This window comes from Sinocyclocheilus rhinocerous, unplaced genomic scaffold, assembly GCF_001515625.1.
Source record: "Sinocyclocheilus rhinocerous isolate Xijiao unplaced genomic scaffold, SAMN03320098_v1.1 scaffold4467, whole genome shotgun sequence".
In the NCBI taxonomy this organism is placed as follows: Eukaryota; Metazoa; Chordata; class Actinopteri; order Cypriniformes; family Cyprinidae; genus Sinocyclocheilus; species Sinocyclocheilus rhinocerous.
The window spans coordinates 100,288-112,135 of record NW_015656161.1 but is presented as its reverse complement, the minus strand read 5'-3'; the positions used below and the strand labels follow the sequence as shown (position 1 = coordinate 112,135).

Here is an 11,848-nt window from a genome sequence, read left to right as displayed (position 1 = left end):
CCGTTACACCCCTAATATATATATATATATATATATATATGGATGGATGGATAGACAGATAGACAGACAGACAACGACCCCAAACACACCAGTAAGCGAGCAGCATCTTGGTTCCAGACCAACAAGATTAACGTTATGGAGTGGCCAGCCCAATCTCCAGACTTAATCCAATAGAAAACTTGTGGGGTGACATCAAAAATGCTGTTTCTGAGGCAAAATCAAGAAATGCAGAGGAAGTGTGGTCTGTAGTGCAATCGTCCTGGGCTGGAATACCTGCCAGAAGTTTGTCGACTCCATGCAACACAGATGTGAAGCAGTTCTCAGAAACTGTGGTTATACAACTAAATATTAGTTCAGTGATTTACAAGAAAGCTAAGTCTTCAAGCATTTTTTCAGTTTATACAGTAAATGTTTGACTTTGTAAAGAAAAATGCAGACACTGCTATTTTTTTGAACAGCCTAATATGAATTTTTCTTCACTTTCTGTAAAGTAATAACAAATTTGATAATTTTTTCTTCATGTTTTGATTTAGAATAGAATGTGCAGTGTTCCCAACGCATTTGCTTTCTATTTTAATATACTTTAAAATATAATTTATTTCTGTGATGCAAAGCTGAATTTCCATCAGCCATTACTCCAGTATAAAGTGTCACATGATCCTTCAGAAATCATTCTAATATGCTGATATATATATACACTATTTAAAAAAAATTATATATATATATAAAATAAATAATTGTAATATATAATTATATGTACTAAAAGAGTATATTTCTATATTTAGAATATTATAGTAATTATATTTATAAATATATTAGATTAGATTAAATATGTATTCAAATCTGTTTATTACAGAAATTTTATTTTATAAAGGGTAATTATATTGTTGTATTGCCGTAATAAAAATGTGGGGGGAAAAAATCAATTCTCAAATTCTCAATGAGAATTCAATGAGAATTTGTTATGAAATGTGCGTCATGAAACTAACACTAATGAAAAAGATAAATATATGTATTTTGTACATTTATGTATATACATGAGTATATGATATCATCATGCTTGAAATGTTTCAGAATGATTGAATTAGATATTATGCTTAATGATGCCAACAGAATTCACGTATCAAAGAAAAAATGTCTGTATTATTTAGACTTTTAGGATGTCACGTTGCAGATTTATACTGGAAAGTGATTTTGATGCAGAAGTGTGTAAATCAGATGAACACGGTCCTTTCTGTGGCATCAATCTGCACACAAAGTGTCCGGTTCTGAATTGATTATCAGCTGTGATAAATCACTTTGCAATTTAATCCTATTCAAATTCATTTGCAATGCCAGTGCCTTGTATTTGACTCTCAAAGTGCATATTCATTCATGTAAATCAGCGAGAAAATCACTAGACACACTATTTTGTTTGTATGAAAGGCTACGTTTGCATGTGCTGTCAAGTTTGCATTTTTTTTTTCCACAAACGTAAACCTTTACAAAGCTTTCTCTGCCACAAACTCTCACATTTCTGTGGCAACGAAGGACTTCCAGAGAGCTGCTCATGGCAGCAGCCGTTGAAAAGCCACGTTTCACCAGCCTCTTTTTTTTACACCGATGGGAAATGACAGCATTTGTTTGCAGAATCGCTCCAGGGGAACTGTAAAGTTCCTGTGAAAGGAGTTCCTTCATGTCTTCAGGGCTTCTTTTCCTCCGTGGCCTCTGAAATGAATTTAAGGAGGATTTCTGTGGTACTGCAAATAAAGCCAAGAGTGAACGGCGTTACCCGCAGCCACAGACAGACAGCTTCCTGTTTCAGAAAGTGCTCTTCCTAAAAGTCAGCCTATACGTTTGAGAGCTTCCCGTGGGCAGGAATCAGCCGTTGTGTTTGTTTAGAGACGGGTCAGCAGTCGTTGATACCGAGCAGCAGAAACAGTGGCCATAGTTAGCAAGTCAAAACTACACCAAGAGCTGTTGTAACAGAGCAGAAGGAACCTTCCAAATCTCAGTAGTGAAATTCTGGAGCGGGACCTGATTTTATTCACCAGCATCCGATTCAATTGTTATTTGAAAGACATTTTCTTGAGTTAAGCCTCACACCAAGAACGATAACTATAAAGATAACGATATTAGCATCCACACCAGCGAACAATATCGTCTGTTTATTCTAAGCGCACGTGCGTCTGCCGCTTTAAATTCTTGAGCTTGTTACAGCAGGATGGATTCTGATTGGCTGTCAATTTTTTATCGTTCATCAGCTGGAGAAAAATCGTTTTGAAAGCGATTCCAACGATATCGTTTCTCTTTGTCTTTATCGTTATAGTTGTGGTGTGGATTCTGCTATTCTTTAATACTGAGAACGATTTTTAGAACTATATCTTATCGTTATCTTTATAGTTATCGTGCTTGGTGTGAACGGGCCTTTAGGATGTTTTTTTTTTTTACCGATTTTACAGATTTAATTTTATATTATTGTCATTGTTTTATTGATTACTTTCATTAAATTATTTATTTATTTATGTATTGCTTCCTTGAAAATTTAGCAAATTCCCCTTTTAAATTTATTGTAAATTTTATGGAGATAGATCAATATATTTATTTATTTTTACATTAGATGTGCGTGTATGTGTGTACATATATATATATATATAATAAATATTAAGTTGTTGATTTCATTTATTGCTTTCATACATTTATAGTTTATTATAATAATTATTATTATATATTTTTTTTTATTTACCAAAATTCTCTTTTGAATTTATTCGTAATTTTTTTTAATTAGATTTTCATTAGGGCAACACAGTAATATTTTATATTGTATGTGAATTTGAGGGAAATTTGCTGAAATTGTCATGTAAATTGATAACTACTATGATCTGTGATGTGAAATGATGATATACTGTATGTTTCAGTTAAAGCCTCAAGTTAGTTTAATAGCATAAAAATACATCTTATAGCATCATTCCTGGACTGGTTATGTGCAACATCACCCACAATCTTGAAGTGAGAAATCACTGTCGCAGGCTAACAGTGTTGCTAACTTGCCTGTTAGTTAATATGGCATTTTTGTTGTTTATTTATTTATTTATATGTTAAAATGACATAAAAACCCAAACTGATTCAATTGAGCCAACCTGTTTTTTTTCTGTTTTGTCAAATGCACTGTTGCTTTGTGTTGAATGGTTTAATGTTGTGATTCATCTCGTAGCTTGTTTGTTTGGCTCAAGGCTGAGAAATATGGAAAGGAAAATGAATGAATGGCAAAATGCATCCAATAGTGAGGCCGGTGTAAATGTAGACACTCAGTGTTGTGCTGTCAGCGAGAGGAACTCGAACCCTCCTCACCTGATTAGCACACAGGAGACGGCCGCTAGCGTCTCAGATACTAGCGCCACGTATCGCTTTACCAGAGGTTAAGAGACTTGTATTTAAACATGAAAAGCAGCGTCTGAGGTGTTCCCGTGTGTCATATAATCAATCAAACTCAAGTGTATTTACCTCACAGGTGGATGGAATTACACCTGCGTCAAAACTGTAAGCGCTTCACCTGAAATCAGATAACAAACACGCCGTATCTGTGTTCAGCGCTCATTATCAATGCTTATTTACGCTTCTCATTTGCACTCAGTGCTTCTTTTACATATAAAAGAATAACGAAACTTCGACCTTTAGACTTCACTGATGTGACAAACAAAATAAAACCACAGGAAAGGAAAATGGACTTGATGGTGAACACTGTATCGGTGCATGTTATTCTAAAGTATAAATATTTATCTTTAATCTTTAATCTTTCATCAGAATGAGTCATTTTACGCAAGAGAATGATGCTGGATGTTGACTTTAAACTCTTATCTCAGAGCTGATCTTTGTGTCTTTAGGGCCATATTTCTGAACATCTCATCCGTCTCATCTTCAGGGTGAAATAATTCAGCGTTAAAGCTTATTGATGCTTTATTTTGATTAAAAACGATGCAGGAATGCACTGAACATTTATACCAAAACTGATCGCAATATAAATCGTATCCAAGATGGTGAGAAATTTATGTCAGACAGGAAAGAAAAAAATGCATTGTGCGTTTTTATTGTTATGCTTGTCACTTTTAATGTTAGTCAGCGTTGTTAGTGTTAACTAAACTATTAAAAATCATTTTTATTAATTGAAGATGAAGTAAAATGAAATGCAAATATGAGATGAAAAAAATTTAACCTAAAAAACAAACTACAATAAAATAAGTTGAAATACTAAAATATGTTAGATGAAAAATTAAAACTATAAAACTTAAAATAAAATAAAATAAGCTTAAGTTGAAGTACTAAAATTTCTAAAACTAAGTAAAATAAAAATAAAGCTAAATAGAAATATTTAAAACTTAAACTAAAATTCAAATGAAAACTGAAAATATAAAAATAAAATTCAATTTAAATTGAATTAAATTTTTATGACTAATTAAGCACAACAAAATAACTAAAACATAAACTAAAATGAATGAAAATATAGAAATAAAAATTCAATTTAAATTGAATTAAATTTTTCTTACTAATTAAGCACAACAAAATAACAAACAAACTAAAATGAATGAAAATATAGAAATAAAAGCTCATTCAAAATATTAATAAATACTATACTACATAATTTAATTGTCACTTTCTAACAATGCTCTTCATTTGAATCAGTGTTGTTAACTAAAAATTAAACTTCTAAAAAAAATCTTTTAAAAAATATTTACAATTATTTTATTTAAAATAAAGATGAAATATAAATATGAGATGGAAAAAATGAAACTTTTCAATTTTTACAATTTTAAAGTAAAAAAAAAAAGCTTAAGTTAATTTACTAAAATTACTAAAACTGAAATATAAATAGAGCTGAATCGAAATATTAAAAAACTACTAAAAATGTCAAAACTCAAATTAAAATGAAAACTGAAAAATATAAAAATATAAGTCAGTTTACCAAAACCAACATTTTGTTATTTAAAATAAACATGAAGGATAATAAAGTATAAATATGAGATGGAAAAATGTAAACTTAAATTTAAAGTAAAAAGAAAAAAGTTTAAGTTAATGTACTAAAATAAACTTAAACTTAAACTGAAATAAAAATAAAGAGAAATCAAAATATTAAAAAAACAGTAAAAATGTAACTAAAATGAAAAAGGAAAATATAAAAAATAAAGTTCAATTCAATTAAAAAATTTATAAATACTATACTAGTATATAAATAATACCAAAATAACACCGTGAATGATTCTTTGGACTTTTTTCTTTATTCCTGAAGGCCATTCATTGCATGAATCTGGACAAATATTATATCTTGTATGTTTTAAAGGTTGGAGAGGTTTTTCACTGACTGAACACAATAAAAAGGTCAACCTGCTGGCCGGTTTGTTGTTGTTTGTGTATGGATGCATTGCTTGATTTGAACAGTTCAGCAGGAGTTTATAGACGTGTGTTTCTCCTGCAGAAGTTTCCGGAGCTGAAGTTTAAGTACGTGGAGGAGGAGCAGCCCGAGGATTTCTTCATCCCGTACGTCTGGTCTCTGGTCTTTAACTCTGGAGTGGGTCTGCACTGGAACTCTCAGGGCGTAGAGCTGTTTGGCATGGACTCTCCCTGACGGGGACGCCCGACTCATCAGGTGTGTCTGTGTAAGTGCCTACACACAGCTCACGCGTCGCATATCCAACCCCGGAGCTTCTGTCCTCATCGCACCGCTCAAAGGGCTGCAGCATCCGCTCCGTCGCCGGCTGCACTGAATTCTGGGATTGGTACGATTTGGGGTTTCAGTCACAGGTCTGATGTAGCTAAAACTCTTCGGTTGATTGTGATAATCATTCGTTTGTTTGCTTGTTTCTGTTTGTGGGTCACATGTGGGGAAAATGAGTCAAACCAAAAGATTTCTTAATCAACATAAATCATACTTTGACCCCATTAGGAATGATTCTTAAAGGAATAGTTCACCCAAAAATGAATGTTCGCTGAAAACGTGGTCACCCTCTGGTCATTCTAGATGTAGATGAATTTGTGTATTCAGAAATGTAGCATTGCATCACTTGCTCAGCAATGGATGATCTGCAGTGAATGGGTGCCGTCAGAATGAGAGTCCAAACAGCTGATAAAAACATCACAATAATCCACAAGTAATCCACACCACTCCAGTCCATCAATTAATGTCTTGAGAAGCCAAAACCTTAAACAAGTCCATCATTAAAACATTTTAACTTCGAACCGTTGCTTCCAGATAAAATATGAATCCTCTATCCATAATACTGCTTTCTCTAGTCAAAAAGTCTGAATCAGGAGAGAAATCTGCACAGATCAAGCACCGTTTCCAAGCAAAAACAGTTCAAAACAGCTCTAAACAAATCTGTGGGTGGATTTTGATGTGAGAGACAACAGGAGATGGACTTTTTCACTGGAGGAAGCGTTAAAAGTGACGATTTGAAGTTAAAAACATCTTAAAGATGGTTTAGTTTCTTAAAAACATGCAGCTTTTGGCTTCTCAAGATGTTAACTGATGGACTGGAGTGGTGTGGATTACTTGTGGATTATTGTGATGTTTTTATCAGCTGTTTGGACTCTCATTCTGACGGCACCCATTCACTGCAGAGCATCCATTGGTGAGCAAGTGATGCAATGCTACATTTCTCCAAATCTGATGAAGAAACAAACTCATCTACATCTGGGATGACCTGAGGGTGAGCACATTTTTATTTTGTGTGAACTATTCCTTTAATGAGCTGATTATTATGCACAGCTTCATCACATATCACTATATATATAGTAAGTTACAAATAAATAATATTTGACCATTTTTGGCTTGTTTTATAGGATGCTTTGCTGTTTTAAATTAATAAATTTATTGTCATTATATTTAGTTCATTGTACCCATATACTGCCCTTATATAATCTACACCTGAGCGTCTGCACAAAGAAAAACCAAAACGTTTTTATATATATATATATCAGTCGATTTCTTTTCTGACGTTTGCTGTTCATCTTTGCCACTTGGGAAAATATCTTGCATTTAAGCGGTTTTCCAAGCATAAGAATAATAATACATATTTAGATACTTGTGTAATTAAATAAGCAACTTTCCCATGTAAATGCAGTTTAGTGTATGATTTATGTAAATTATAGATTCAGATATTTGCATGTACATTGTTGTATAGAGAAATACACACTGCGTTCATTGCATTCATTTTTGGCTTGTTTTATAGGATGCTTTGCTGTTTTAAATTAATAAATTTATTGTCATTATATTTAGTTCATTGTACCCATATACTGCCCTTATATAATCTACACCTGAGCGTCTGCACAAAGAAAAACCAAAACGTTTTTATATATATATATATCAGTCGATTTCTTTTCTGACGTTTGCTGTTCATCTTTGCCACTTGGGAAAATATCTTGCATTTAAGCGGTTTTCCAAGCATAAGAATAATAATACATATTTAGATACTTGTGTAATTAAATAAGCAACTTTCCCATGTAAATGCAGTTTAGTGTATGATTTATGTAAATTATAGATTCAGATATTTGCATGTACATTGTTGTATAGAGAAATACACACTGCGTTCGTTGCATTGCTGTTTATTCCCTCAGTTTTCGTTTTTAGGTACAGAGAAGGAACATCTTTCCTGTCCTGTGAGCGTAGGGTAAATATTCCCCCGTTACTGATCTGTTTAGGTCTTATTACATCCCTGTTACACTGCGGCACAAACAGACCGTATTTACGCTTTAGTTCTTTCTTAATAAGTTTAGTTTCCTTTGCAGGTCCCTATAAGAACTTTTTTTGTATTTAAATTGAATTTCATATTTAATGTTTAGAAAGTATAATTAGTTTCCCTGTATTTTGCATAGCATCTGTTTATTTTTTCCTCCTGTTTTGGATTCATTCTTGCAGATTTATGTAAAAAGTAATGAGAACAACTATTTAAAAATGTTACATATTAAAAAAATTACAGTTACATATTGTAAAAATTACATTTGCAAGTTTAGGTTTTTGAAATGAATTGGTGAGTGTTTTCACAGGTTCCTCTGGTTTCACTGACAGAACTAATAAAACTGGTTTATGAGTTTTGTTTGCATTAGTTCTGACTGGTTCTACAGTGTGAAATATCACCAATAAAATAACAGCAACACTCCTGCTTTAATTCTGGCCTTTCTTGTGGTTCTTTAAAGTGCGTATCGAATCTTGTAATTGCTTGAAGGCCCGAAACTGTTTATTGAAGAATATTTTAAAGTGTCTTTGGAGAAAATGAACGTGCTGAACCAGTTCTGCTGAAAAAGAGGACAGTGACTGTTGAGCGCGTTCCATTACAGAATAAATGAATCATGGGAGTCAAATACGCCTGTGAAATGAAGCGTTTCTACAATGGCGTCAGTAACTGAAACCTTTTGTGATGCTACTTCCGCACGCATCGGTATAAAGTCAGCGCAACATCAAAAAAAGTCATCACAAGTTAAAAAGTGCTTGTTTGTGAGTGTTTGGAAAACTGAAATGACACTCAATGAATGAGAGCCTTTCTTTCTAAGTGGCTGTTGCTGTTAAAATGAGTCGTTCAGGAGATAAAAGCTGACGGCGTTTGTGCGTTCTTCTGCAGGAATGCACAGGAAGCTGGCGTTTACTGTAATTACAGCTCACAGACAGAGAGTTTCCATCAGAGACAGTCACAGCTTCACGTTTCACCACGTTATTATACCTGTATTATGTTCAGGATCTGAACTCCACAAACTGCAGGATTATTAGTGCTAACTGCGTAAACACCTAGTTATGTTTATTCATGTTATTTATTTGATTTGGCATTTTCTATTTATTGCTGTAATGTTTTCATCACTGTTATTTTAGTATTAGAATTTTTATTTTTAGTTGGTTTTTGTTTTTGTTGTTATTTTTTATTTTAGATTTTTAGTAATTTTGTTGCTTTTGTAATTTTTATTAGTTCTTGATTTTGTTTTTGCATTTTTATTTTAGTTTGTCTTAGTTGTTTAGTGTTTTTTTTTTCTTATTTTAGTGTATTAAATAAGTACATTTTATTTTAAGTTAATGTTTATTTTATTTCAAGTAATGAAAGTGTTTTTTAGATATATTTTGGTTAAAGGGATTTTTTGTTTTATCATTTTTATGAGTTATTTTTATTTTTATTTTTTTTAAATGTCCATTTTTATTTTAGTTATTTTATATTTATTTTCTAGTGGCAACTAGCTTAAATAAAATAAGTCTATTTTTTTCCAGTTAGCGTTTATTTTATTTCAAGCAACAGAAGTGTTTTTTATGGTTTTGGTTTTGGTCAGCTATAATAACCCTGGTTGTCATATAATGCAGCAGGTTCAGCATTGAGCTGAAGCCTCTATTTGGAGACGTGTGTGTGTGTGTGTGTGTGTGTGTGTGTGTCTTTCAGCGCGAGCAGCAGATGGTGAAGGTTTTGCCGCAGTGTCTTTCTTCTTACCTGTGAGGTCACCTTCTCTATTCCCGGCTCTGTCGTTCAGGTGAATGAACACTGTGGGATTGTGGGCATTGTATTTCCAGCTGACAGCAGCCGAATGTGTGTTGTTCAAAGATTCTTCATGATGTCTCTTTGGTATTCCATATAAACAATATTATCATTGAGAATGAGTAAATTACTGCTTTGAAAATGGCCTTAACTCAAGGTTAAGCGAGTGCTAAAAAACTTTCAAGGTCCATTATATGTACATTATACAACATTTTTACCATTTTATTTAGTTTGTCTAAAATTTATATTTTCCATTTTTTATATTAATTTCAATTGACAAAAATGTTTTTAAATAGTTTTAGCTATTGATAAGACCAGTTTGCTGCCTCATAATTACATGTAATATAAATTTGTGATGTTACTCTTTTGTTTTGTTTTTTTGTACTGCATTACTCACATCTGTGTATAAATGTCAGTCAGTCTGGGTATTTCCCAGCAGATAGCAGGTCACATGTCTGGGTCATTCTCCGGATCCCACCCACTCCTCCAGACTGGGGCATCACCATGACGACTGCCATGCTGTTGGCATTTTGCCATTAGAAATGCTGTTAAAGGTAGATTGACTGATATCTAAAGAGCAGAATATCACACAGACTTGAGGATTTTAATTATGGACAGTAAGAAACCACAGAGCAACACTACAAAAATCACTCAGAACTATCACTAAAGAAAGTAAAAATTGTTCAGAACTATTGCTAAAAAATAAAAATATCTAAGAACTATCACTTAAAAATTTAACTGCTCTGAACTATCGCTAAAAAAATTGCTTAGAATTATCGCCAAAAAAAAAATCTCTCAGAATTATCGCTAAAAATTGCTCCGAATTATCACTAAAAACTTTAAATCGCTCAGAATTATCGCAAAAAAATTGCTCAGAATTATCACTAAAAAAATACAAATTGCTCAGAACTATTGCTAAAAAGTAAAAATATCTAAGAACTACCACTTAAAAATTAAACTGCTCGGAACTATCGCTAAAAAATTTGCTCAGAATTATCACAAAAAAAAAAATCAGAATTATCAAAAAATCACTAACAGAATTATCGTTTACAAATTGCTCAGAATTATCGCTTAAAACATAATCACTCAGAACTATTCATATAAAATAAAAAAACAGAACTATTGCTAAACAAAAAATTGAACATGTTAGCAAATGCCCAACATTCTAAAAACCGCCTGGAACACCTTAGCAACCACATAACATTACTGCTCAGAACACCTTAGTAACCACATAGCAATAGTTGTCGACCAAATGGAACAGTCGTTCCAGATCAGTGCGATCTCTGGTTTATCTTTTTCTCTTCAGTAGCTGATCCAGCGTGTGTGGATCTCTGAGCACTCGAGTGAGTGGACGGCCCAAAGTTTTCAGAGCAACTGAAAGTCATATCAGACTGGTGAAGTGAGGTCTAGAGTTCATCTGATGGTCATAAAGCAGTTCCAGCTTTTACAGTGGCAGCCATTGAGAGACGCAGGCAGAGCGGGGCATATGGCGTCCCATCTGGGGCTCCTGTCCCGTTTGATTCATTCAGGGAGCCGCTTTGTGCCGAACACTAGACGAGACGCCACCGGCCGCATGCACTTCCCTGCTGTTGTGTTTCCTTCTGCATGTCAGTCCGTCAAACCTCTCAGTGACGTGATTCTTCTGCTTTCGTTCCATCAGTTTGGCTTTCAAGTTGAGTAAATGTCCTCTTCTAGCTCTCTAAATCTCTCTTCTGTTGGTATAGGGGCCGCGTCGGCCCTTATAGCGGCTCCATTAGCCGTAGTTTCATGTAGCTTGTGTTCTTCTATACAGCAGGGTAATTATATGAGGTAATTACATGCATTCTGAGAGGCTGAACACATGAAAGTGCTGCAGTGATTGTGAGGAGAGGCCCGTCTTTAACATGCTGCCATTTACAGCTACAGGCTTTTACACTGATAGCGCTGTTAGGAGGCTGTTTGAATAGTCGCTCTAAGCCAGAGCTGCCAGTGCTATCTAATATTGATAAAATTCATTTAGACTATTTTGAATGAACTTTTATTTGTATATTTTCAGATTTCATTTAGATTTCAAACTTAGCCAATTTAATTTAGTTTAGTAATTTTATGTGATTGTCATTTTTATTAGTTTTCATACCTATTTAGATACCTGTTCAGATAGATAGATAGATAGATAGATAGAGATGGATAGATAGAAAAAATCGTTCAGAACTATCGCAAAAAATTAAAATCGCTCAGAGCTATCGCAAAAACTTTAAATCGCTCAGAACTATCGCAAAAAATTAAAATCGCTCGGAGCTATCGCAAAAAATTTAAATCGCTCAGAGCTATCGCAAAAAATTTAAATCGCTCAGAGCTATCGCAAAAAATAAAAATCGCTTAGAGCTATC

The 11,848-nt window shown here is 33.4% G+C and overlaps 1 protein-coding gene across 1 annotated transcript in view; it reads left to right on the top strand.

Annotated features, from left to right (window-relative positions):
- Positions 1–6,052, top strand: part of LOC107719680 (dymeclin-like) — a 72,405-nt gene extending 66,353 nt beyond the window's left edge. Inside the window, exon 17 of the mRNA XM_016527160.1 lies at positions 5,450–6,052. Coding sequence (XP_016382646.1) covers positions 5,450–5,599 — 150 coding nt within the window. The 3' untranslated portion in view covers positions 5,600–6,052. The remainder of the gene's footprint in view (positions 1–5,449) is intronic.
- Positions 6,053–11,848: the final 5,796 nt, after the last annotated feature.